Source organism: Amphibalanus amphitrite, unplaced genomic scaffold (assembly GCF_019059575.1).
Source record: "Amphibalanus amphitrite isolate SeventyFive unplaced genomic scaffold, NRLGWU_Aamphi_draft 000064F_arrow, whole genome shotgun sequence".
Taxonomy (NCBI): domain Eukaryota; kingdom Metazoa; phylum Arthropoda; class Thecostraca; order Balanomorpha; family Balanidae; genus Amphibalanus; species Amphibalanus amphitrite.
In genome coordinates, this window is record NW_024881560.1 from 117,942 (window position 1) to 145,338 (window position 27,397).

The window sequence follows — 27,397 nt, forward strand, 5'->3', positions numbered from 1 at the left end:
TTTCGAAGCACTGGTTTGCACTCCGGCTAAATCTACAGTGGTACTGGTAGCACTCATGCATTCACCTTCACATTATACTGATGAGGAGACAGCTGCTTTTGCGAATATTGGTGTTAATGCGATCGCCGAATATACCAGCAGCCTCGTGGTATTAGGTAACTAAGGTCGTGGGACTGTGTTAGATGCCGACATATTTGTTTCACACGATTCTTCACCAAATAAATAATTAGCTGTTCGAAATAGCCATTAGAGTAACAAACACAGATCCAGTTACACCACTCAACTGCAGCGCTTAATTACCATAGGTATTGCATTGCTTCGTTACACATGCTGCTTCCTTGCTGTCTACAGAAGAGCTCATGTCATGTCTTCCGCATCCGTTCGGTATTGGAGCCCGACCCAAGGAAGCATGCCTAATTGTGCGCTCTATTGTATAGCACTTATAGCACTGCACCATTAGAGCCATTAAAACGTAGCAGTACAACTATATCCAGTGACCGTAGCACACAGCAAAAGATAATTACTCATAACCGCGGTAAGATACCGCGGTTTGATGCAAACATGCTAATTCTCGCAGACTCCTGGTGAATCTGGCCATTATAACTAAATATCAAACCATTATAACTTACGGGGTACAGAACAATATGCAGTAAACAATACAAACAATAGCGACTAGTTATTAACGTAAAATAACAATGGCTATATAATCATACAGCTAGTGATTGCATTTGTGCGCATTTAACGTGCTTAAGCACCGCCGACCAGCGAGAGCCAGGTCGGTCAGCAACAGCCATACATACACCGATCCAATTATCGAACTACTAGATTCACATATCCGTTCAGATACATTGCGCTTCACGCTACGCCACCACAGACCTCCGAGTAAGGCATGCTCATTGCCACAAGCCAGAATGTGGGTTGAAATTGCCTAGCATAGTGAAGTGAGGGGTTACGAGTGAGTTCGTGGGATAGGCATTCCGCTTAGTGTGCCGAAAAACCTGCGCTGCGAAAATTGGGAATGTCTCGGCATTCGCGAGCAGTTCAGGATGTTGTGATGCTCGAAATGCTCTCCTATCACTAGCTTTACCGGATTTCCTATCCAATCCATATAGTTTTCTCATATCAGCCAATCGTTGAGCCATCGCAACCCATCGACGGTAAAAGGTGTTGGCGGTGTTCGGATGTTTGGACGTTCACGTGCTTCGTCATCACCGTCTTATGTCCCGTCCCAATTACTCTGATGTCCCCCTTTCCTCTCCCGGTCCATCCCCCGCTCTGAATCCTTCCTTTAGTCCCCACACACACCTTCCCAAAACTACCCGTCCCCCTACATTTGCTTTCATTTTCCCGTCCTGTCCCTCCCTCCCGTCCACCCCACCGCGCCTGTGGTCCGCCTAGACCACTGCGCGGACCATGACCTCCCATCCACCCCACTGCCCCCACGGCCTCCCTAGACGGCTGCGCGCACCACCTCCCCACCCCTGTCCCCACGACCTTCCTAGACGGCTGCGCGCACCACCTCGCCGTCCAGTTCGCCGTAGTCGCCCTGCAGCCGGCGACTCTGCGGGTCGAACGGAGCCTTCAGGTGCAGCTCGGCCGGCACCCGCTCCCCCATCACGTCCAGCTCCCAGACGGCCTCCCGCAGGAAGGCGTTGGTGACCTTGCCGCCGTCCGGCCGCCGCACGTACCCGTAGGCTACCATCCGGTCCAGCGCGAACGCGTGCTCGGCGCGGCGCACGAAGCCGACCGGCGCCCCGTTCATCCAGATGCCCTCGAGGCCCCAGAGGGCGCGCGGCTGGGGCAGGCTGAGGGTCACCAGCCGGCGACGGACGCCCTCCGCCTTCTGACGCTCCACGGCCTCCCGGCCGGCGAACGACTGGTCCGTCTTCAGCTTGCAGGTGAAGAGCATGCCGGCCTCCTGCGGCTTGTCGTCCGGCCGGATCTCGGCGTGCCAGTGCTTGTAGCCTGTGCGCGGAATCGGGTGCGGCGAGTTAGTCAATAAGGAAATTTTGCAACGATAGACAAGGAAGTGGGTGATAAACAGCTAAACCACAATCGGACACGTGCTCGTCATCGATGCAGTTGATGGTGCCTCTTCAGGCAACACCAGCTCAAATGTCGACGGTCACTATCAACCCTTCACAGTCGGCAGCTAAACGCTACTCTCACTTCCCATTTTACGTGACCGGTGAAATGTCATAGCCCCGATTAGACCGACCCCATTTGCCAGCTGAGCCTCCCGTTCCGTCGGCGTTCTATCGCTGCGAGTCTGGCCCACTTCAGTGGGCTGTCCACCTCCCCTCCCTCCCCTCCCCTCTCCGCTGCTGACCTTTCTCGGCGCTCAGGCTGTCCATCGCCCGGTAGCCGGCGTCCCTCAGGCCAAACTCGGCGCCGGCAGCCTTCAGAAGGCGGTAGACAGTCACCAGATCGCCGGAGGGAATGTGCAGCTCCCAGCCTGGGGCAGAGGTCAGGCCAGGTCAGATCGGCAGCATACATTGCGATCGGGGAGATGTGCGAGGCTAAAACCAGCTGTAACGCCGCCAGACAGAAACAAGCATTAACCCGCGCCCCGCTGGGGGGGGGGGCAGAATCTGCCCCCTCCCGTTTTTCGCCAATAACTTCTAAACGCGTTACGCCAGCGACGTCAAACTTTCAGTACCTTATCATACATCAATTTGACACGTTCCCTGAAAATTTGAGCGAAATCCGTCGGAAAATTTTTGAGAAATTGACGTTTTAGTGACGTCATGTTCGCAATTTTCGCCTAAAAAACGGCAAAATTTCCAACGCCGCTAACATCTTCATTTTTAAAGGAATCAAGACGTAACAAAAAAGGTTATACGTGATTCTACTTTGTCTATCAAATGGCTATCTCGGTTTTTTAAAAATTTTGGATTTTTGCCCAATTTTTTTTCAAAAAACTGACTTTTTTGGGAAAATAATTATAAAATCCAAAATTTTGAGTGTATCGAAAAAACCGGAATATATGTCAGAGAACTGGTCTATGAGCACCTACATACCAATTTTTAGAAGAATCGGTTCAAAAATGTGGGAGTTATTCAAAATTTTATGACGTCATGACACACAAAAAAAATTTTAAAATGATTTTTTTTTGGAAGTTCTAGACCTCGTACGGAAACAAAAATAGCACCATTCGATTCGCCGTGAAAAACTGCATCAGATAGACACCTTTGTAGGCCTTAACAACCAACTTCAAAATTTGACCTCACTTGACCTGACCTTGACCTGACCTCGACCTGAAATTCATCCAGAGGTGGTCCATATCACTTATTGAGTGTGCCTATTGAATTCTATGAGTAAAATGACCCATAAAACATGTGTCGCACATGCCCTTTTCTATATTTTGTTTTTGGTGACCTGACCTGACCTGACCTGACCTTGACCTTGACCTTTGAATGACATTGTGTGCAACGAATATTGTCTTGGTAGTCTAAGAACACGTTTTGGGCAATCAGTCTCAGTCCATTCTTCGGCAACTACGGTGCAAGGCCGATACTGTAGAAACTTGCATTTTGTACCCTTGACCTGACCTTGACCTGACCTCTGACCTATATAAGCAAAAAAATTTGGGCTCTTAAGATCCGCCTTGTTGAGAGCTTTCGATTGCCGTTTTCCCCGTCTTTCTACGACCATCGGTTCGGAAGTTAGACAGGGGGGGGGGGCAGAATCTGCCCCCCCCCCCAGCAGGGCGCGTATGGCTGAATAGCCCAGCGGGGCGCGGGTTAAACCTTGTACGTGCCTCGAAGAACATAGTGCAATTGATCAGTTCAGCTGACGCACGTATGGGTTGCAATATTCTTCCTTCGACATCTTTTTTTGTTCCAGCACCACAAAGCTCCGGGACTGGGAGATCAAATGAAGTTAACCTCGCCGAGCAGACCCACATAGGACCGAGTTATTTGGATGCGTGACAGGACCAAACGCTGTGAATTTGTCTGTCGGCGTCTGTGGTGGAATAATAAAACTGCCACATTCTGGCAGCCCAACAGCCATCGGGGTTGGGAAACCCCTCCATTTGCAGAGCAGAACACCACAGTGCAACAGAACTAGAAGGATGGGAGAGAATTGAAATTCCCCGGCTGCACTGAATGAGTAACGCTGATTGTTAGAGAAAAGTTTGATAAAAACACACCAGATAACAAGTAGAGCACGGAACAAATTTAGCTTGAACGCGTTTCGATTATTCGCCATCAGCATGATAAATTCATTGCCGAAACATGCCCATCAGCCGTTCAGCACCCCGACCCTACGTGTCGTATACCGAGCCGGGTAAGTACAAAACGACCCCATAATCGACACTTCCGTAAAGCCCACGGTCCCACCACCCAGCCGTACCGAGCTCGCCGACGAAGCTGAGGCGCAGCGCGCGGCATCGGATGCCGCCAATATCCACCATCTGAGTGGTGCCGAACGGGAACGTCTCATTACTCAGGTCGGTCGAGGTCAGACTCTGCATGATGGCGCGACTGGCGGAGGGAGGGAGAGTCACCGTCAGCGGGTGGGACAGGAGTCGTCACTGGGATCATTGAACATGCAGTACTCGCGGGAAAACAGACGTACTTTGTTACTTCACATATAGGCTGCACAGCCTCCTGGCACCTGCAATGTTCTGAGCACAAACAACTTCAATTGATAGTGCAACTGATTCAAGAATACAAACCAAGTACCAATATCCATTTCGTCATTGCCGCCTCACCTCTTTGGTCCCTGCACGGAGAGCAGACCCATATTCTCTGACCGGTCAGTCAGAGTGACGTTCAGGCCCCGGTCCTGGATGGCGTTGGCCATGTGGGCCTTCACGTGCTCCGCAAACCCGCCGCCAACGGCCACGTAGAAGCCGCGACCCTATGGCAGAGGGCAGGCACCCCGTCAGAAGAAGGGAACGGTACGGTCAGCAGGCAATGCCGGACCGCAGGCCCAGGAGACAGCGATCGAGACAGGATCGTTCCATTACAGCGCCATGGACAGATCAGATAACTCAGATATTTCGGTACGTGCACAAAGGAACGGAAGAGCCGCGGATCCAGAGAAGACGTGAATAACTGTTATCTTTGCCACAAGATGGCAGTAGTGTATGCGCCTGGAATGTATACTGTTCCGCAAGGCTTGACACCGGATCAACAGTTCGCCCGCCGCTCGCACTACATCTGTTAACGCAATCAAACCAAGCACATATGGATGGTGACCAGTAGGCGGGTCTGCCGATGCTGAATCCTGCTAGGAGGCTAGGTCCGGATCCTGTGTTTCTTTAGTTCACTGAGCACGCTCAGTGGAGGACAAGTTTGCATCTGCATTGCCAGCACGAGCTCAATTTGATGTTTTCCCGACTATTCTGCGCTGGATTTAATCATACTCATGCTTGAAGTGTAGAACTAAACTTTTTGAAGTCCCCAAGAACTGCTGTTGTACAAACTCTAAAGTCTAAAGTCTAAGCAAGCAATGTGTGTATGGGAAGTAGCGTGCACCACATTGAAGACAAACAAAAGAAAGGCTCGTCTGACGTAAGGCAAGCTGAAGAACAAATAAGCAGTTTATCACTTTACAAGTGGGATTTTAATTACATGCGGACATGCGGACTGTGTGTAAAATAAGGCATACCTATAACGAGCCAAGCGGTAATGGCCACGGTATGTGTGGATCGCTCATGATTGTAAATAGATACATAGTTACATGCACACAATATGTACATACAAATGAATTCTGGTAAGTACGCAAGGCAATATGCACTAGAATTTCACAAGATGACTGTTACTGGGCTATATATAAGTAGTTACACGACATTGTCAATTACGTGAAGAGGAGATATATGGCCAGGAGTTACAAACTTTATTTCAAGTGCCCATTTAAGGAAGCATTCTGTTAAGCACATCAACGTAATTCGCGAACTGCATTTTTCGTGCCCGTGGGCCGACACTTGAGAACGCTGTGGTCGGTTTGTTAGCCGCGGCGGCTCGTCAGAAGCGTACCGCTGTTATAATTGACTGGTGGTCGGCTGAGCTCCCGCCGGAGTCCGACGCTCCTCTCGGAGTCAGTCTCTCTCACCAGAGTCAGACTCGCTGGCCAGTCACACAGCGCTCTCGGCCGGCGGCCCTGATTGGACGCATAGTCGGACCGAGCTTGCTGCGTGCCGGCTCTGATGGCAGATGAAAAATGCACGGCCCCCATGGCGCGGGCATCTGATGGCCAGTCGGAGCTATAACGCCTCGGAATCCGCCGGGATCGTAATGCGCCTATGAATGATAGCGCAGGTGAGCTCCTTTGTGAGCGGTAAATGGAGGGAGGTGTGTAAGATCGACTGTAGAGCCAGATATCAGATGGATTCTTAAAATCCATAGGTTTCTAAGACACCTCAGCCGTTGTTCATTTTCCTGCTGTATCTCTCCATCTTCATCTCTCTCCATCACTGCTTTTCTTGCTCTTCCCTGTCTTTCTCTCTCCTCCTGCTCTCTTTCTATTTCTTTTTATTATTACTGGGTTATGGTATAAGTTATTCGAGCATTGCTGGAAGAAGATTAATTGAAAAAAAAAAACACATGTTGGTATTAGATATTTACGCATTTGTAGCACAGCAACGCAAAACAAAATATTTTTACTCAGTTTAGTAGAAACGTCTGCATTTTATTTTCCAGTCAGTCCTATGATTGGTTATACCCACTGACCTCAGGCGTTTCCAGACTGATGTTCGACCCCACAGGCTAACCATTAAGTACCTACTACAATCATACCGGGCGTCCCTGGTGGCGGTTCGGCCGGCGCCTATATGGGTCAGTGACCGCCCGCTGCCACTGCGGGGTCCCGGGTCCGGGGTCGGGAGTCCGGGTCCGGATCCAGGGCGTCTCCGGCGGGCGGTAATGGCTCGACCGCCACCTTTGTTCACCGTTCACCCTCCGTGGACAGCCTCAATGCCGATCGGCCGCCAGCCGACGCACCGGGCAAATCTGATCATCGCGTCAGCCCCGGTACCTGACCCCGTCAGAGTGGCGGGTGTGGGAGGCTGTGGGAACGGGTCGGCCAGAGCGGCAGAGCTGAATGGTGTGAGAGGTTACGAGTGGTATGGTAACAAAATATGGAATTTTGCAATATCGATAACCGTTACAACAGCGTTGGGACAGCCGCAGATCTCCCAGTGGTCGCCACTGTCCTACCGCATGGTCCAATAAAAGCACCGGCAGTTCAAGAACAGCCCGGTCCGTGGCGCCGCCGTGCCAGTAGCGTCACAATGCCTCCGGTCGTCTGACGATCGACTGTATGGCTGGGCGCGCTCCGTGTCGACCGCCGCCGCACGGGCAAATAAAACTCGTTCCAAAGTCGGCGGCAGCGGCGGCGCGTGGTTCAGCGGCGCGTTAACTCGATATGGTGTCCATTCGGACGGCCGTATCACGGCAGGTCTGCGGGGCCCGCCGCAGACGGAGGCAGGCCGCCGACCCGCCGCAGCCGCCCGACGCCGGCCAACTCGGCCCAAACGACCACTGTTGAGAGGCAGTGCGCCTCGGCGGCGCGGCCGACCAACAATGAGGCCATGTCGGCGTTCATTTCGCGAATCGTGTTACGGTGCTCTGATTAGCATAGTGGGCTGAACAGCTGTCTGGGAGCCGGTTAAAATTCTGGCGGCGCGCATCCTATGAAAATAAATAACGAAAGTGGCTGGCTGGCCGGCTAGCATTGAATCTATTCGGTCTGGGCATCCGTCGGTGTTAACCTTCGCCCCAGTGGGGGGGGGGGGCATATGTTACCACCCCGTCACGTTTTTTGCGTGTAAATAAAAAACCGCGGCGCTACGCGCCGCGCCGCTTGGGGTAGCTTTTGGTACATCAATTTTGGATAATGTGTGAAATTTTTGACCCCAGGTCATGTCAGGTCAGGTCACCAGGTCAAGTTAACTGACCGAGCCTTAAAAAAAAGTTTGCAATCATGTCTAGCCTGCAGTGTTTGTCAGAAAGGTTTGAAACTTGGTGGATTGCATGCTGTTATGGGTGCCTACAATTTGTATATCTCGGATTTTTTATATCCGTGACCTAAGGTCAGGTCAGTGGCATGACCTTTCCATTACAAGTCAATGGAGAAAAATGAAAATGCCTCTAGATCCGTGTGTACGCATAGGAACAGTCCAAATATTTCAGAATCACAATGATTTAGTCCACTCGTGATGACTAAGGTGTCATTTTTGCTGATAGCCTCTAGAAAGGTCATCCGAGGTCATTTGAGGCTACAAACAGTTTTTTTGCCAATAACTCGCGATTGGAAAGAGATAGAACGCTAGGGATGGTCTCATTGTGTTTGTCTTGTTGAGACGCATCGACTGATATGCAACATGACCTTTCCCGGTCAGGTCATGACCTTGACCTGAGGTCAAATTTTCAAGTTGACCTTTCAAGGTCAAATTATAGTTCATTCGACGCGTCTCGGTGAGGGGAACACGATTCTGGCAATAGAAATGTCGTGGCTTTTTGTAGTCGAAAGTTATTGGCCAAAAACACTTTTCGTAAAAACAGCTATTTTTGGAGTTTTTGCCCTCTGGAGGCTAAACCGTTGACCTGAGGTCAATATTGATAATGACCTTTTCAAAAGAAGAGTTCAAAAGCTATCGATTGTTCTATCATGCGTTTTTCTAGCTACCATAGTTCCTGAGATAGCGGCATGTTTTCTGAAAAATATAATGACAATTGGCAAATTTTGACCTTTGATGACCTCTGGTGACCCTAATATTGCTCTAAGGTGAAAAATGACCGAAATACTCTCAAACGTACGCATTGAGAGCTATCGACTGCCTTTTACCGCGTCTTTCTAGCCCTCTTAGTTTTTGAGTTAGAGGTGGGTGGTAACATATGCCCCCCCTCACTAGGGCGAAGTTGGCCGAGACCGCCACTGGGGCGCGGGTTAAACGCTTTGAGTGGGAGCTTAGTTCAGCTGCTGGCAGTGGACTTGCAGGGGGTAAAATCACACTAATCATTACTGACTCCCGCGCTACAAGATGTTCTGTTTCATCTCAACGGTCGCGTGTGTTTGCATTGGAGGATACCACGCACAAGTTTGGTCTCCGAGCTTTTATGTGGCATAAAATCAGTGTAAACTCGATGAACGGGCTCGTTTCGTCCATGGTATTTGATGCTCAAATACCTATCTGTAAACCTGCGGGCTGAGTTGGCCAAAGTTAGTGCCCGGTTCCCGATCGGACTCTGTGATAGGTCAGCGATATAACTCAGGGAAAAGATCGCCGACCTGTTCTCATGGTAAGAGGTCGAGAGGTTACTGCCCCAGCTGAATCTCAATGCATTTGGACGGCAGGTACTGACGGCGTCTCACAGCCTACGCAAAGTTAGCTTGCTGAAGAAATTTCAGGTCTGGCTAGTGTAGCATAAGGACTACTAGTGAGGTCAGGTCAGGCTGGGTAATGCTGAGTCACACCATAAACGTCACATTATCAGATCGGGCTCATGACATCAGGTCATTTCATGTCATGCTTGGTGATGTCATGTTAGGTCAGACTGGGTCAGTTCAAATAATTTGCTGTAATGGCGCCAACACCACTAGGAACTTTCTAACCCGTCGCAATTCAATAGAAATCGACAGTAGCTACGAGTACTAAATCATTAAAATCGCCTTAAGCGTTCCTTTCACTGCCGAATAGATTGACGATCTAATGTGGGGAGATAATGACAATCGCTGCTAACCGATGCAAGATAACCACCCGCGCCCGTATTTTTGGACCAGCGTACTCGGAAAGTTTGCCCCCATTGACTACTTATCGGAAATCGATGGGGAGGCGGGCAGTGGTGCCCCACTCAGTGCTGCCCCAGTCCAGAGTTGTGCTATACTGCCGCACAAAGCTGGGACAGGGCTGTGCCGGGAGGGTCAGTCCAATGGTCCTGACTCAGGGCATCACTCTGGGTCCATCACCGCCCCCTCCCCTCCCGCCCCGCGAGTTAGCCGGCCAGATAGCCCCTTCCCACAGAGGGCGAATGGCGTGGAAACGAAAATCCGCCGACATCGGACCTTCCAGTCTGCTGACCGATCATACAATGACTGCTGCACCAGCAGCGGTCCACGATGTCAGCGCCGACTCCGTGGAACAGAACACGGGGTTCAGTTGGCAAAATTGGGCGTTTGTGCAATAGCCGTTGCATTTAAGAGTGGAGCTTCAGTAGCACGCTCCACTTGGAGTATGTTAATGTCAGCAATTCAGGCCACGCTTAGTTTGATGTAGCGTCGGGAAACTTTACGCATCACTTAGTCTAACTTTGTTGAAATTTGTTCTGTGTTTAGACCGTGCGTTCTCTCAGAAAAGCTATAGAATGGAGGGATCAGGGAAGCTGCGATTGCTTTCTGAGACGAGACCAATAAACAAAGAAGAAAAAACGTACATACACACATCCCAGCCATTTGAGCTTAACCGATGCACGCCTTTCCGGCACATGACAGTATACGTGTTTCAATGAATTAAAACTGGAAGAGTGGCTCTTACTATTAACGTCCTGTCCCCACGCCTCCGAGTGCAGTTCAAACACTGCTATTTCCAATGTGACTTTAGGGCGGAACTTCCGCTAAGACATCCATGCATTGTGAATATCCGATATAACAGGCAGATATGCAGTATTCCACTATTCCGATTGGACAGCACTCTTCATTGGTGCAGTGCTAAAAAAGTCATGCATCTTCAATACCAGCACAAAAGGACTACAATAGGATTTCTTAACTTCTGGCGATCGTTCAACTCCTTCAGCCAACTTACCCCGTTTTTATCAGCGGCGGTCTCAATCAGTCGGGAGCTATCACCGTCTGGCTCATTTCTGTCAGAGACAAAACGAGTCGGCTAAGGACGATATTCACCATATATTGGGCCGATATCCAGCCTAATACAGCCGTCAAAGGCGCCGCTAACCAATAGCACAATCCCAATCGGTGATCGCTCCATTTGACATGCTCCGGACGTCGCCCTGACGCTGAATGGAGACCGACTTGCGATTCCGGCGCGGTCGCGCCATCAATTTCGTTTGGGACGGTTCGCAGACGCAGGACCGAGGCCTGCCGAGCTGAAAATGTGTCCCGGGGCGGCCCGGTGTGACGTTTGTGGCCCACCGGGCCGGTATAGAGGTAACGGTAACTTTGCGACAGCTCACAATGCTGTGCGTTCGCGTGAGATCCGAGAATCAGATGCGGCTCGGACCGGGGGTGGTATGTGCAGCCTCCGGGTGAGACTAGGGCCGGTGACGGTCCCAATCGAAAGATCGCTGGATTGGGCTGCCTGCTCTCCCCAGACAGGTGACCATTACGTAGCGTTAGCGTCATTTGAGGATCGCCGTGAGACCACTGACCTGGAAGGAGGGGTCGCACGGGCCGCCCTGGCCCGGCTCCAGTACGCTGACAGTCAGATCAGACTCGATGCCGCCGCGGTTATTCAGCATACACGTGTACACTGAAACAGGAGGACACCATCAAAACACGCAGACAGGCGCACCATCATCGGCTTTCAATAAAACAACACAAGAGCAATATCCCAGCACTTGCAAGGGACTACAAAATACATAGTACCTAGGTAATAACTTCAGGGCACCGAGAAACAGCGCGCAACCACTGTCGAAATCGTTCATAGTTTCATTTATAATAATAGGGAAGGCTTTTATCAGAAGGCTTACAGCAATGCTGTTTACACACCAAATGCAAACGGGTCGCTAATAGCAGAGTTTCCGGGGGATTCGATAAGCAATATCAAGCTTTATTGTAATTCCAGAGCCGATTGTTTAGCTTTAGCGCGCTAACATTAGACTACGGCTGACTGGTGGTCGCTAGTTCCTTGTATACAGCGATTCACGTAATTCCTCCTCTAAGACCGGCCTTGCCGAGGCCCTAAGTGTGTGGGGTCGAGGCATGTGGTATAATCCACTGCGGGCAGTGGCCGCTAGTTTTTGTCACGGTTCACAAATATCTGTGCGAGTAGTTCAGTTGCGACAGTTATGGACGGCTATGGTCAGAATCTGTCAACAGCAATGCATCAACTGAATCCTGCGTCTTCTTACGTTTTTTATACCAATCGCCCAGTAAAGCGAAGCTAGCTATACCTCGAACGAGTTCAAAGAGAATTCTGGCCGGTGACAGCTTCTATATAATGCCGATGAAGAGCTTGACAAACGCATGCTTTATCTTTACTCTGTATAAGTGTTGGTCTAAATCTCTTAATTTCCATTACAATTAATTCCGCAATAAGCAATTCTTAAGAGAAACTCGCACATTTGTATCACAAAGGCCATGCATTTCCTAATCCACAGAGTCACAGTCATCCATCCAGCGTCTCCGCGCGATTTCGGTCATCACCCGACCGGCAGATTAGGAGGCCGGAAGCTCTCCACGCAATCGGCGCCCCGAACTACCGGGCCATGATCGCAGATCGGCGGCTGGTCCGTCGGAGAGCCGCGCCTAATCAAGCGCCCAGATAACGGAAGCGGGTCGACGGCCGTCGTCGGTGACAGTCCCTGACGGCTGTCGGTGACCACGCCGCCGCAGTCTCGGCAGCAGCTGGCCACTTCGGTCCGGTTTGAGTTGACATATCCTGTCACGCGTGGTATCACTTGACACACGCGGCACTCTGTGGCGTTGTTGATCTGGCATGCAGTGCGCCATAGAGCTAAACTAAACTCGCCGCCAACTATTTTGTCTCGAGAGCAGTTCGAATCAAAACAGTTCGGTATTTTATTAGAATGATTCAATGCGAGTGTTACAATATTTGCTGACAAACAATGAACCTTACATAAGTCTGTTTTCAGTTTATTCCACCACGCGGGTTTGACGAGGGGGAGACTCGAATCGCAACCATAACAAGTTAACGTAGCACGTTATGTGGGCCCTATTACTGAGTAATGTTCCACACCAACCAGCGCCATCGACTCACCGACGGAGCCCTCTGGCTTCTGCAGGTCGTTGGAGAAGATCCAGTCGACAGCCGCCTGCGCGTCCGGCCCCGTCACGTAGTACTTGGCGAAGTAGCTCATGTTGAAGATCGCCGCCGTGGTGCGACATGCCAGACTCTCGTCACGGATCTGCGGACGGACGGGGAGGTTGCGGTAAAAATTACAGATGAGTTTAACAATAAACGGGTAAGTGAGGTCAGTTAATGCCAGGAAGGTGGGTGTTACAAGATGAAAGCAGGGAATGAGACACGGTACTTTCAAACATCTTCTAAGTGGTATTAGCAGGATACTTCCCCAGCATTATCTACCGAAGTCCGGTTACCAGACGGTGTTCGGTGCCAGTCTGCACGACGACCCGGGCACTCCATCCTCCCCTCCCACTTCCCCGGCCGTGCTCCCCAGCTCACCACGCTGTGGTGCGGCGGAAAGTCGAACGAGTACTCCTTCTTCAGGTTGTCGGCGTACACGTGGTTTTCGTGGACGGGTGTGTCGTACGCGCCGTACCAGTCGTAGGGCAGCGCCGGCGCCGGGCCTGACTCCAGGCAGAACCATCCGGGCCGCTCCCAGCCCTGCCGCTCCTGGTACTGGCAGCCCTGCTCCAGCAGCTCCTGAGGAGGGGGACAGGTCAGGTCAGGGGAGGTCAGGTCAGGTCAGGTCAGGTCAGGTCAGGTCAGGTCAGGTCACAGGGCACATCAGACCTTCAGCCGTCAGACAGCGGCTCCGCTGTATGTGGGTGGGCGCCCTGGCTTCCCCATGGATGGGGGAGGGAGGGAGGTAGGGAGGGTCGGCCAGTCCCCGCCACTCCCGGGGGCTTTGTGAGCAGCCACTCATGATCAATGGACGCCGGAAACGCGGCACAGATTGGCGGCGAGAGGGCCGGCCCTCAGACACGGACACTGACGGACAGACCCTGACAGACGGCCGGATAAAACACAGACTACAGGACGGGGAGCAGGCGGGCCTGGACAGGTCAGACCAGGTCAGACAGACAGACGGACGGACGGACAGACAGACAGACAGACAGACAGACAGACAGACAGACAGACAGACAGACAGACAGACAGACAGACAGACAGACAGACAGACAGACAGACAGACAGACAGACAGACAGACAGACAGACAGACAGACAGACAGAAAGACAGACAGACAGAGAGACAGGCAGACAAAAATTCAGGACAGACCTGAATAGATACACAATTGTCGAATGGATGAGACGAGACAACCCCAGAGACGCCCTTGCTAAAGTGCAAGTCTTTTATGCACTTGATCATCTCTGTTGAGAAGTGGGTCGAAAAAAACATGATTTGCGTAATGAAAGGTACCTATCCTATCGGCCTCCAGCGATAATACGCCATAATGATGTAAGGACGACGCCTAATTAATTCTAGCTGGACGGGGATAACCTAATGAACGCAGCAATGAGCGCTGTGAACGCTGCCAGGATGTAATTATATCTTGTGAGCCATGCAGGTGGTATTCGGAGGCACGGTACGGACGTTTAGAGATATTGTGCTTCTTCCAGCTCTGAGTCTGAACGAACGGTGATTTTCAAGTTTCTTGTTTCGTAATATTGTCATCCGATTCTGATTCCATATTCCGTATATACGTGTATCAATGTATCATATTGTGGCTGTGAGAGATGACTGCTGTTCTAAGTTTAGCAATTCAATAAAAACGTGCTTATCTAGCTTTCTTCTATGCTGCAGTAACTTCACCAAAGCTCTAAGGGATAATGAAGGCAGTTTGGCTCCCGCAACAACTTGACATTTGTCAGACTTCAATGCACGTGTAGAATGTCACAAAGTTACATATACTTGGTCGTTCATTGTTATAAGCAGTTCGATGGTGATGGACATTGGTTTGCGCATTTTGCTACATGCTGGAGAAACAATCCATGATCTAATCATTCACAGCTTGGCCTCAATACGCCTGGAACGTTTGAGAAACTGTAGAGGCGAACACATGATTACATGAAGCATATCATTTAGTTTTATTAATACAAGGTTGAATTTGTTACAAAATTTAAATAGCGGATGCAGATGTCATTAATCCAAACATATCAGCGAATATCGTGAGACTGTCATTTCTGAAGTGGCCCTCTGAGCTCATTTATCATTGAAGTTGTTCCCGACTGCGTCAGCGTCAAACTTCACATGGAAAAGAGGAATGCTACTGTTTGTAAGGGTTCTGCATTCAACTCAAGTGCTGAAGTTCGGAAGCATTACCTTATATTAGCGTCGCTGATTTCAGATGCACAAGTTCTGAACAGTCGGATTATAAGTTCAATAAAACGTCGCACGGTATTGATACAGTTCACAACTTGTGGCATCGGCGTGGTAATAACTGCGGAATGGCCGATGCGACTGTCACGGGCCGGTGCTATCAGGCGGCATCAATTTGCCAGTGAACCCAGCCGGCAAGTTACCGGGCCGTTGATGTTTCCTGGGGCCGGGAGACGCGGATTTCCGTGATGGAGCCAGTGCGATCGCCAGTCACCGCCAGCCGCCGGGCCCTCTGAAGTCGGCCCTGCTGCCGTGGGCGGAAACCGACGGCCTCACCTGATCGCGGGGAGCCGAGAGAGGAGCGCTAGCTAACGGGAAGGTGTGGGCACCCGCCCGGAGCAGCAGGCAGGGCTTCCCGTATTTCGGAAAACGCACCACCATTTCCCCGTGTTTCCTTTAGTGGAGCGTTTGGCTTCCAATTGACTGACCTGGTACAGCGGGTCCTTCCTCATGTTCCTGCCCGCCAGAGGCTCGTCGTGTGGAAACACCATCGCGTAGTTTTTGGCGTACGCCTCATGGCTTCGTGCTGTGGTCCACTCCTTGTTAGCAGACAACTCTGGATTGAAGCGCCTGTAAAGGAAGGTGCCAAATTAGCGCCAATGCGTTTGAGCAGGGCTGTCAAGTTGAAACCAATGTGCGATATGCAGAAACGCCGTTCGTTATGCAAGTTTGCTGCGCGCTGCCCACCGGTCTGTAGTGTCTGGCAATGTCTAAGGCAGGGCAATGTCTACTTCTTTTGCAACAACCCGTTGCCGTTTTGTTGCCAGGGCTGGGCCGGCCGTTTGTCGCTTTGTTGCCAGCTTTCAGCCAGCAGCGGCCCCGGGATTCGGCACCAACTGCCATTTGTTAGCCGCGCGCTCATCAGGATGCATCCGTGATTGGTAACATGTTCATATCATGCAGATGAGATCGTACATAAACAGTAACGACACCGGGCGCCCGATCGGCCGCCAGCCCCGCCATCGGAGTGCAGCTAATGGCATGTACTTCATTAGAACAGCCTTGACATTATTCAGCAATATTGCAATGGTATAGAGAGCTGGAATCAAAATATACAAATCAGCTTAGGGGATTGAGATACCAAATGATATCCAACCTTTCAATTGCATTACCTATTAAAGGACATAGGTAGTTTCTCTCCAGCTGTGACTCTATTCCTGATATTGTATTGTTTACACTTGGCCTCAATGTCTCGAATAATACGTAAGCAGGTGAATGATGACCTAAAAGTGACATAGCTAAGAAGTCTTATCATAGACGGGTGTTTGGTCGAGCACTCATACAATTACACACTTAGCACTCATGCACTTGGTTGGAGTATACGTGGATCAATATCACAACGCACGGCAGGTTTTAGAATGAATACAAGAATAGCGTGCGTTGGCGTTGTTCACACAACTCGTCTTGTCTGAGCCTTGGATACAGAGAGGGATAGTGACAGTAGTGGATCGCTGAAGGCAGCGGGCCCAAAGCACACCCGTTTGTAATTGGAGGGCAGGCGGCTACACCCGCGGGAGTTGGCGACTGAATTGGGTCCGCAGCGGCAGCCCATCCAGCACGGTGTACTAGGACGGAGCGACTAGTGACGCCCGGTCACAGAGCGTCCGCTCAAGGTTCCGGACGACCGGCGGGGACGGATCAGTTAGACTAAGGAGTCAGAAGGGAGAGGAGCTGGCCACCGACAGAACTATCTATGGACTGCAGAGAACAGGTGTCTCGGCCGAGGGAATTCATTTATAATTCTATATGTAAGAACGCCGTTAGATTCAGCCTGATTTTGGCAAGAAATGCGGCCTGTTACGGATGTGCTAGGTACATAGAGAAAGCGCTGTAGATTCGTCGCCGTAAAACACCCCGCCCGCCGTTTACTCCATCTCTTTCGCGCAGGTAACTTTGATGCAGGGAGCTTACCCCTCCCTCGCCTCTTCTCCCCGGTCCCCAAGCCCGAAGTCAATACAAGACTACCAGCCGGCCCAGCCGTTGCAAGGTAAATATTGAAACACGTAGTTCACGGCCCATTTGAATTCACTACATTTGGAGCGTGTTTGTTGCTAATTTTAAGCACAGCTTCTGGACGCACCCATTTGAATGCATGAAAGCGACTGAATGTGGTCATTCTCTCAGCTTACGTGACGTCACCGCTGTCGTTATTTTGGAGGGGCGTCTGACGGGCGGAAATAGCTCGCGATATCTTCTGCAGATGGACTTCCCGTGTAGGCGGTTAGTCCAAAGTGTCCGCCGGCCACGGGCGTCATGCGAGCGCGGGCTCCAGTCCAGTCGGCCACCACAGTCATGGAGCTGGGGTTGGGGGCCTACATATAACACCAGGCTATCTATCTGCGGCCCAGCATCCAACAGCGCACCGCGTTACATCAGTGTAGTCCAGGACCGCGCAGCAGCCGGAACTTAGGTGTCCCGTCTGCGAGTCTGACTGCTGTGAGCTCCGGGAGCTTCTCTGGTGGTCCGTGTTGCTGCCACCATCGGTGATGGCACTTCTTAGCTCACTGTGACCGAATTCATCTGCACAAATTAAAAAAAAAAATACACAAAGTGAACTGACGATGGAAAAGCGGTATAAACTTAGCACATCTTCATTTCTATGGCAATACGTATAAAACAATGTGGTATTTACATTTGGCCCTTGACCTGTACCTACATACATATGTGCAAGACAAAATACTCGCAGATTTATACAGAGTTCTAATTCTGATGAAGCCACTTTCTCCATACAATACCACATGGTAGTTATATGCAGCCTAATATGGATCGTGTCCCAGCTGTTGTTGCTGGTGTTAAAGCTGACCTCTGTTACCGGTTCCGGCGCGGTGGTCGGCAGATTTTACCAGCCGGTCGGTCGATCGGGCCCGGCAGACTGTCACGGCGCTGAATGTGCTGTAATTTGGAGCCGTCCTCGCCAGTTCCGGACCGTCTCCGGGCCGGCTGAGCCGCCAGCCACGGCCCGGTCGATCGGACCATTTCGCTATTTAATTTCTGTGACAAATTGCTGACACTATCTAAACAGAATTGTGTCTGCCAAAAGAAGCGGCGCCCACTCGCGCGCGCCGGTGAGGCAAATTCTAATCGCCAACGGGATCGCCGCGAACTTCGTCAGTTAGCGGCGCCTGATTGCATTTTGCTCGCCCGTTGAGTGCTGCGGTATTTCCACTTAGCTGAAATGTAGAACAAAAACTATTTCCGATGTCAGCGCGGTCCGCGGGCAGGCAAGAGCCAGCGAACGCCTGTTTTTCTCCGTTCTTTGCATTTTCTGCAGTCACATCGCCTCCAACAAAATGAAAAGAGAGCCTGCAATAATAAATTTATAGATGCATGAACCGTCTTTATGGAAAAGTTATGTGTCCCCTGCGCTAGTATTTCCTTATAAGATGACAGAGCGGGACAGAGCCGAGAGAACATAGACCAGCTCTGCTCTGTCCCGGCGCTGTCGGACGAACCGCGGCCGGTGAATGATTTCCCAGCAGGCTCAGCCACAGCGCGCTGTTCACCGGTCAAATGACTGACGCCAACGATCAGCGACCGGATAGTTCAACTTCAGGAGAAGACGAGCCGAGAAAGGTGAATGCACTGACGATCGAAAAGCGAGGTGACAAATTCTGCAGTTTCCAGAAGATTCAATAGCCAATCCGTCAGTTTTCAGAGTAAGGTAGGTGCCCCGATCGATTTGTCGGCTGTAAGGTGACCTTCGAGATTTTCCATCCAAGGTCACAAAAAGGCAAGGCGATGGGTATCATAAATGCAAGGTTCTAGCGAAATCGAAATCAAGGTCGAAGTCGAGGTCGTATTGAAGTTCGAAAGCGCACGCAAGGTAAGGGGCGAGGGTGTTGACAAGAAGACGAATTTGAGATCCATGAAGCATGCGAGGTGAATTTTGAGGTCGATGGTGATGGCGAGAGCACGGGCAGGAAGCTGGCGACGGCGAGGGCTCGCGGGCGCACGGGAGATCAGAGTTCAGGCCCATCACCGTAACGCGGCCGCACCCAATTACGGCGCGGCCGTGAGTCAGCCGCGCCGGAATAGACACTCGGTCCGGCCGGAACACACACGGGAAATGAGCCTCTATCCGCCATCGTGAGCCGGTCCGCTCCCGCAGCGCCAAGCTGCCCATTGACACGCCTTCTGGGTCTTTCCGCTTAAACGCCAGATTTGAGCAAATAGGGTGTTTGAATGGTAAATAGCAGTGATGTCAGGCTTTTTGTTTAAAAACAGATTATCAGAGTTATAGGTTACAGTCACACAAATCATTATCCTATCGTATTTGTTCTCGAGTAGGTACTTGTCTCATATGACATTCAGCTGCCAGTACTTACAATATTTAAAGTGACATGCAAAATAAAAAATGAATAAGGACGTTTTGACAGCTCACGTATAAAATGCTTCCCGAACACTTATCAACCTTCCAGCCAGTTAAGCTCGCGACTCGCAGTCGGGGCCATGATAAATGAGTCAGAGTTCGACATTCGGCTATGCATAGATCGCGCCCCGTCCCGCCGCGAGGTCCCAGCACCTGCCGGTCGTTGATCAGCCGGAAGTCTGTCCGAATGGGAGCGGGGGCGACGGTGCGGCGCCGGCCGGGCGACGACGGCAGCGCGTCATCGCGACACGCCATTGAAAGTCAGGAGGCTTCAGTTAGTGTATGCCGCCGAATCCGGAATGAGCTGACCGGCATCGACCGGCTTAGTGGGACCCGGCACTCAGCAGACATATATGCATGCATACCAGAATCATACTAAATGTAGCACACCACCCGACAATGAGCCCGGCAAGTCAAATATTTGCCAGCTTTTGTAGGATTTTGGTAAAGGTTGGCCGGGAATGAATCAATCGGAAACAAACATGTCCTGCTCCTTTCCGACCTAAACTGACCAGCGAGCCATCATTGATGAGCTAGTTAGGATGACATGGATGTCCCACCCCACTCCATGTTTGATCTGACGATTAGTCGTACTATTCCAGGGGAGACGTCTGATCCGTTCCATTTCCCAGGTCTGAACTGGTGGCCTCCCTCTTCCCAGTTCTGGCCTGATGACCCCACTCTCCCTCGTAACTGACCTGATCACCCTCTCTCTCTCTCTCTCTCTCTCTCTCTCTCTCTCTCTCTCTCTCTCTCTCTTTCTCTCTCTCTCTCTTTCTCTCTCTCTCTCTCTCTCTCTCTCTCTCTCTCTCTCTCTCTCTCTCTCCCTCTCTCTCTCCTCAGACCACCCTGCTGACCTTATCTCTCCCGGACTGACCTGCTGACCTCCTCTCCTCTCGGAACTGACCTGATGTCGAAGCCGTACATGTCGAGCGAGGGTCGTCCGTTGACGATCCACTCGGCCGTCTGCCAGCCACAGCCGGCACCCAGCATCATACCGCTCGAGTTGAAGCCGCAGTTGTGGTAAAAGCCACGCACCCGAGGGTCCTCGCCTGAGGCGCACACCGGAACGGGGCGTCAACACTGTGACAGATGCAGATTAAACGACACTTTGTAGTTTGTTGTTATGCCAAGACAACAGATGTGGGAGGCAGCCTAGCAGGATTGGGATCTCATAGATATAGCTGCAGCAGCGATATGTTACTGCCATATAGTCAGATTCTTCTATTCAATCTTTCATTCAAATACAGAGGAAGATGACATTGTACTCGATGAATTGAAATGCTGATGTCAAGCAGTGACTGGCGAGAAATATCACCATTCACAACGTTATTGATGGCTAAATGCAAATTGTACTCTTTTAAGCCTTTGTTATATTTGTGGGTAGACAAGGAAGGCTGAGGTTTAACGAAAAAAAACCCTGACTCGTGAATCCCGTGTAATTAATATAAGTACATTCACAACCCCATCTGTTGCGCTGGGAAGCTATTAGCGCCAGCAAAGTTTGCTGTTTGATCATAACTACCTTTTGGCTCGCGATTCAGAACTCCTTGCGGCTTGGAGCCATCATCAATCGGGAACCATTTTGCTTGTATGATTGACTCATCTTCAGCTGTTAGCATGATTAAAGGCAGCAGGTGTTCGCAGCTCGTGGTCATTTACTTTATTTATTAAGTAACTGCATATTGAATATTTTTCCTGCCCTTCAGCATAGCATAAATCCGGTATATGTAAAGTAAGTTCGGAGGAGGTTTCTGTCGTTGACATTTCACCGTTTCTGCGTTTAATAAGCTGCCCAATTGTTGCTGTATATATCGGCCAGGTGTCGGGGCGGCGCCCAGTAAAGTGTGGCGTGGTTATCACCGGTGGATCGGACCCGGGTGACCCGGCCGGCGCTGACCTTTGACGTCCGGTGGGGGGGGGGGAGGGGGGCACTCCGGCCGGTCACTCAGCGCGGTCCGGTTGCGTTCGTAGAAGTGCCGTGTAGTTATATTATTGCCGTCCGAGTCTGCTGCAGCGCCACTGCCCCCCCCCCCCCCCGGGCCCGCGACGGAGCAGAGAGCGACTGCTGACTGCTGAGTGGCCCGCAAGTGTTCGTCATGTAGGCTAAAGTACTCAGAGGGTAATCTCTAAATCTGCGCCCGGGCTGGTGAGAGTTTCGACGACGGGACGACGCAGAAGGCGCCGGTTTGAACCGGCGCCGAGCTCAGAGCTGACTGCCGGGATACATCGCACGCAGCCCTGTGCTGAAAGATAGATGACTTTAGATAGCGCTGTGAGCGAGCTGTTATTATCAGACATTTTGGATGACAATGTTTATGCTCCTACCAACTTATTGCCGGATAAAAAGTCATTACATGATAGTGAAGAGTAATTTTTATCGTTTTTGTTGTGCAAAATGTTCACACTATTTTACTTTAACAACGGTTGCTATGTAATATTTTGTTTCGATTTTTATATTAAATACCCAATAAATACCTACATCAAAGACAACAGATCTGAAGATAAAAATACCATTCAAACTTTCCATAGTCAGGGTAACTGAAATTGTCGCACCATCGAACATACTTACTTTATCAATTCTTTAGTTTTATGAGGCTTATGTAACACAACTATTACAATGCTGTGGACTCAGCCACACTGAACTTTGATGTAGAAATAATACGTCAGTCACCGTACTGTTTGTGAGTTATATTCGGGATGCTGGTGAGGCATCAAAGTTTTGTGTGTTTACGTAAGTTTTTGCTAGCCGAGAACTCTGAAAGCTGACAGTCAAGGCGGCAGATGGGATGCGAAGGAGGTTATGTCGGTCTACAAGCCCCAAAGTCTCATGATATTCGCTTGGCCGAGTTTTACACACATCACAAAACGTCTGATCCTCGGCATCGGGACGTAGTCACATAACCGAAATCATTTTTTTTCACTTCACCACAAACATACGTTGAATGAATGCAACTTTGATTTTTGACTCTATGAGATTCAAAGACGATGTACCCACAACAATGCCACTATATTTTTATATCTGCTCGATCATGTTTGATGTTACTTACCATACACAAGGAATATTTTGCCGCTATTATCTACACTCCCCACGCTTCCATAATTGAATAATTCTGTCTCATTACACTTGTGAGGCCGTCCCACCTCCAGTTTATCAAGACTGACGTAACCCGGTTCTCACCGGAATTTCCACCGAAACCGTCCCGCTGCGTCCCGCTTACTTAGTCCAGCTGCATCTCATATATACCCAGCCACATTCAGTTTTACCCGCCCGGTCCCATCACACCCGTCTCCGGCTTCTTTCAGCTATCACAGCCCAGTCCCATCGGGCTCATTCCAGCCTTGTCCCATCACCTTCAACCTGCGCTGTCCCATCACCTCCAACTTGCGCTGTCCCATCGCCTCCGCCCTGACCCTGTCCCATGACCTCCACCCTGCCCAGTCCCATCGGCCTCACTCCGTCCCCGTCCCATCATCCTCCACCCTGCCCAGTCCCATCACCCCGTCCCGGTCCCACCGGCCCCGCCGAGACTCACCCATGATGGGGTTGTGGTCGGGAGTGAACGACTCGGGGCCGCACACGGTCGACTTGATGCCCGTCTTCTCGAGGGCCGGCAGTCGGTTGATGGACCCCTCTATGTGGCACATGAACACGTCCCAATCGAGCTCGAATAGCCCGAACGGAAAGTCGCGGTCCACCTGCGGGGCGTGGGAGTGAGAATTGAGAGACATGGGGAACGTGAGAAACGGTGAGAGTCGAGATACGTGAGATGCGAGGTGATGAGACATTGCACACACTGCTCAGTGCAATCAGTAAAAAGTATGTCCTGTTTTTCGGCATCACGCTTTGATAGGTTAGCAATTAGTTTTGCGTTACATGCATCGAGTCGTTACTCAACGTTTTGAGGAAATCCCGCGAGGAATGCCTATCAGTCAGGAATTACTTGCACCCGTCTTGCAGCCGTCACCCATAAGTTTTTACCCACGACTCTTCTAGCTTTAAAAGGGAAAGCCGCCTCGCACTCCGGTCGTGCGACGCCATTTTCATCTGTCCGTTTTGCGCTGCCGTCGGCACCGGTCCGGTGCGCTGAGCCGTGTGTCCGGACGGCTCCATCTCCGTGTCGTCTGGACGGGCTCCATCTCCGTGTCGTCCAGACGGCTCCATCTCCGTGTCCGGACGGCTCCATCTCCGTGTCCGGACGGCTCCATCTCTGTGTCCAGACGGCTCCGTCGCCACGTCCAGACGACTCCATCTCCGTGTCCTTTACGTCGGATCTGACACCGCCGATGGACCGCGGTCCCGGGGGACTCGGACAACAAATTGCGTCCAGCCGTGGCCGGCGGCGGCCGAGCGACGGCCCAGAGACGGCCGTTTGTGCACGGCCGCACGCACCGCCCACTCGTCTTCTAGGACCGGGCAGGAGCACCCCGGGGAGGGCATGGCGGCGTCCTCACTGACAGGAGACGGTAAACCGTCCACAAAACAGGCGCCGGTTCAGTGCAGTTGGAGGAGTGGTGGGATTGAAATGGCAGGAAACACCTCCAGCCTTGCTTGGCGCCAAAGCTAGCTATTCACTTCAGCTACGTTTTGTTTCCGAAGTCTGTTTGCAGTTCTTTATGAAAATATGAAGCATTGGTACCTATATTCTCCGAAAATATACTCATTAGCTCTCTCCTGAACTTGCGCTACCTTCGCTAGAGGACAAAACATTTGGACATTCTTAAGGTGAGCGTTATTTAAACTGATGCCCTTCAGCCTACGCTCGGCGCTCCCCAAACCCACCTGATCCATGATGATGGGGTTGTACTCGTAGCCGCCAACGCTGAGCGCGTCGCCCTGCAGTTTGAGGTACACCGACGCGTCGTGGTCCCGCACGTTGGGCGTCATCTCGATGCCGGGGATCTTCTCGGTGACCACGTAGGCGTGCTTCATGGCCATCAGCGGTATGTGGATGCCGACCATCTCTGTGATGTAGTTGGCCCACGCGCCTACCGAAAGAGAAGAGGGTCAAAGACTGCAGGCTAGAAAAGATCCGACCAAGTCATATGAAATCGGAAAAGCCCGAGTAAATTTCCATATGAAATTATGCCAGATTACGTAACATCAAGTAATGCGGGGCAAAGCAAGAAATTGATGACGTCCGTTCAAAAAAGTCTGATTCCTGTCAAAAGCGGACCGTGAATGCAAGCCATGAGGTCAGAAGTTGGATCAAGCGATTGAAGTAATCCGGGTGTGGCCGGAAGAAGTCAAGCAATGTGAAGAATCGAATACCGATGTGGTTTGCGCTGGCTGTAGGAAAGATAAGAAAATGTGCATTGAAACCAACAGTCACCTATAAATATTTGATCGAAAACACTTGGAGCCGTACTGGACCATGTACCCGTTTTGTGGAAACGGATGCAGGCAGTATCCTCTAAGCCTAGTAAAAATAATGCAGTGAGGAATGAACATTTTATCGCTGACGTTAACATCTTCCTTATTCTGATGTAAGTCTCAAACCCATTTTCGGGCGTCGCCCATCACGAGAGACCTTTCAGAATCACTCGCCGAGTACCGGGCGCTAAATGATTTCGGTGTTTTACGACCTGGCATGAGTGCGCAGGCGATAAAAGCCGCTGCTACCACCAGCTTTATGTCACTAACAAAGTGCGCATATGAAACATTTCCCTGCGACACAACGTGGCAACGCTTACACGACAAGGGAGTTCAATTTCGGATAATGCTCACTAGGTTCGCTCTGCACACTAAAACGTTCTTTTGTGGCATTTGTTCTCTATCAGAGAAATGTCAGTCTTGTTTACCATAATGCGCTGTGATAAATTCAGCATAAGCTCGCGGTCGACGGCGGCGAGCTCTCAGAGCCGCAAAACTTGGCCGTCGTTTTGATCTCAAGCTGGCGTGAGAGGTGTGCTATGTGCCTGTTAATTAAGTTGAGTTAAAAAAGCGAAGAATCAGCAGTTGGAAAACGAAATGGCCTCCTTAAACAGCCCCGTCTAACTTCAGAATGGCCATCTTCTTAGGCTTATGAATTTTTATGATAGGTAAATACGAACTTGTGGTGCCTGAGTCTTTATATACGAATATTCCCGATCTAAAACCCTAGCGCTTCAGCAAATGTGATAAAACCAGAAAGCTAGTGCGGAGTAGGTTGTAGGGGATGGCATTATTACTGCTACTGAATTACAAAGTTACTGAATCGATGCTCAAACTCGTCATCAAGGCTCTATCTATCAGAGTAACAAAAACAGTTAACGGAAACTGCCGTCAAATCGAAAACGTTAATGTGTGGTGAATACCGCACAGCCGGACATTGCCGGCTTGCACCTGCAGTGGTACGGTGCACGACGCACACCGGCTCCTCAAACATGAAGCAGCTTTGCCAAACAAAATCCCTGTGTGACAACAATGAAAATGTTTCTATAAACGGAGCTCCCTTAGGAAGCGTTTAATCAATTTGGTAGTCCCATTATGTTGCAACGACAGCCACTCGTTCCATTGGATTTAGACCAGTCTTTTCCACTCCTCCAGTCTTTTTACACCGACAAGAGCCTGTGTCTCTGATGCACTCACATAACCTAATGTGTTTGTGTAATCCAGATAGGTATTGGCGGGTCAGCCAGAGGTGGTGGTGCCTTTCGAACATCTCAGGGCGCCGGGCAGTATGGAAACTTAACTAGCGGACGGGAGGACAGGTCAGTGTGTGCTGGTGAGATGCACTCAAAACTTTTTTACCACCTCCTGGAGGATTCATTTTCACCAAACCCGCAAGATAAGAGTATATTGAAAGGGTACCTCGCTGCTACCATTATGTGCATGGTAACGGTACGTGGTTCAATTGAAGTTATTCGCCAGCAAAGAGTGTTATTACCATGTAAATATCAATATTACTCTCGCAATCCTAGACATGACGAAAACTCTTTCCTCCTGGGTATCGTGCCTCGTGTGCAGGTGGTCGTTTCATGCGTGGATCTTGTTTACCCTCGTGAAGATATTATTTGAAAGAGTATCAATCAGCCAATCAAAAACGAGATCGGCCGTTTGAAGGTTGAAGGCCGCGCGCGCATCTGTCAGTTTTCCGCCGTTGGTCTCCGAGGGAGGGTGTGAGCAGTGTCGGTGCGGCGCCACGTGGCCGTTGGTGATTGTGCTTGTGTGCTGTTCATCGCCTATGGAGCCTCTGCGGACATTTTATTGTAAGTACCGATGTGATAGAGCATTGCGTGCTGTTGAGTGGTGCTTGTTTGATCTGGCTAACAGAACCCCGTGCACGGCCACGTGGCAGAGTGTTGTAAGTAGGTACATACATTTTGTTGTGATGCATTTTGTTGGCGACTTAGAAAAAGCCATGCACTGTAGTGATGCAGTTTAATTATCCCACGTAGACGGGCGACAATCCAGGAACGCTGCCGTTCAGTTCAAATGTTGTGCACTGTACCTTATCCAATTCGAGGGAGCTTTATTATTATTTATATTTAAGTATTCATTTTAAGTGTTCATATTCAAGTTGCATTCAAGTTGTATCGTAATGTTTATTTACCGCGTATGCATCGCTGAACGCTTTGTTCACTGAAAACTTTTATTTTCCATTTCCTGAAGGGTAAACCCGCCATAGCATGGTATGCTTGACACACACGACGATTTTTACCACCCTCCAGATGGTCAATTTTACTCTTTCATGAAGAGTAAACTCGTCAGTGAGGGGTAACGTGACACACATACGTTTTTTACCATCTTCTGTATGGTAAACTCTTTTGATTTACTTTCGTCTAGAGGGTAACGTTTTCGAAGTTACACGCCGTGGAAGGGTAACTCTTTAACTGACC

The 27,397-nt window shown here is 50.5% G+C and overlaps 1 protein-coding gene across 1 annotated transcript in view; it reads right to left on the reverse strand.

The window, feature by feature from the left end:
* Window positions 1–1,487: 1,487 nt before the first annotated feature.
* Window positions 1,488–27,397, reverse strand: part of LOC122378751 (sarcosine dehydrogenase, mitochondrial-like) — a 62,354-nt gene continuing 36,444 nt past the window's right edge. The window contains exons 7-17 of the mRNA XM_043360213.1: window positions 24,360–24,565; window positions 23,113–23,275; window positions 20,484–20,628; window positions 15,636–15,777; window positions 13,331–13,531; window positions 12,905–13,052; window positions 11,334–11,434; window positions 4,718–4,866; window positions 4,357–4,487; window positions 2,330–2,455; window positions 1,488–1,965 (exon numbers count right to left, since the gene is read on the reverse strand). Coding sequence (XP_043216148.1) covers window positions 1,499–1,965; window positions 2,330–2,455; window positions 4,357–4,487; window positions 4,718–4,866; window positions 11,334–11,434; window positions 12,905–13,052; window positions 13,331–13,531; window positions 15,636–15,777; window positions 20,484–20,628; window positions 23,113–23,275; window positions 24,360–24,565 — 1,979 coding nt within the window. The 3' untranslated portion in view covers window positions 1,488–1,498. The remainder of the gene's footprint in view (window positions 1,966–2,329; window positions 2,456–4,356; window positions 4,488–4,717; window positions 4,867–11,333; window positions 11,435–12,904; window positions 13,053–13,330; window positions 13,532–15,635; window positions 15,778–20,483; window positions 20,629–23,112; window positions 23,276–24,359; window positions 24,566–27,397) is intronic.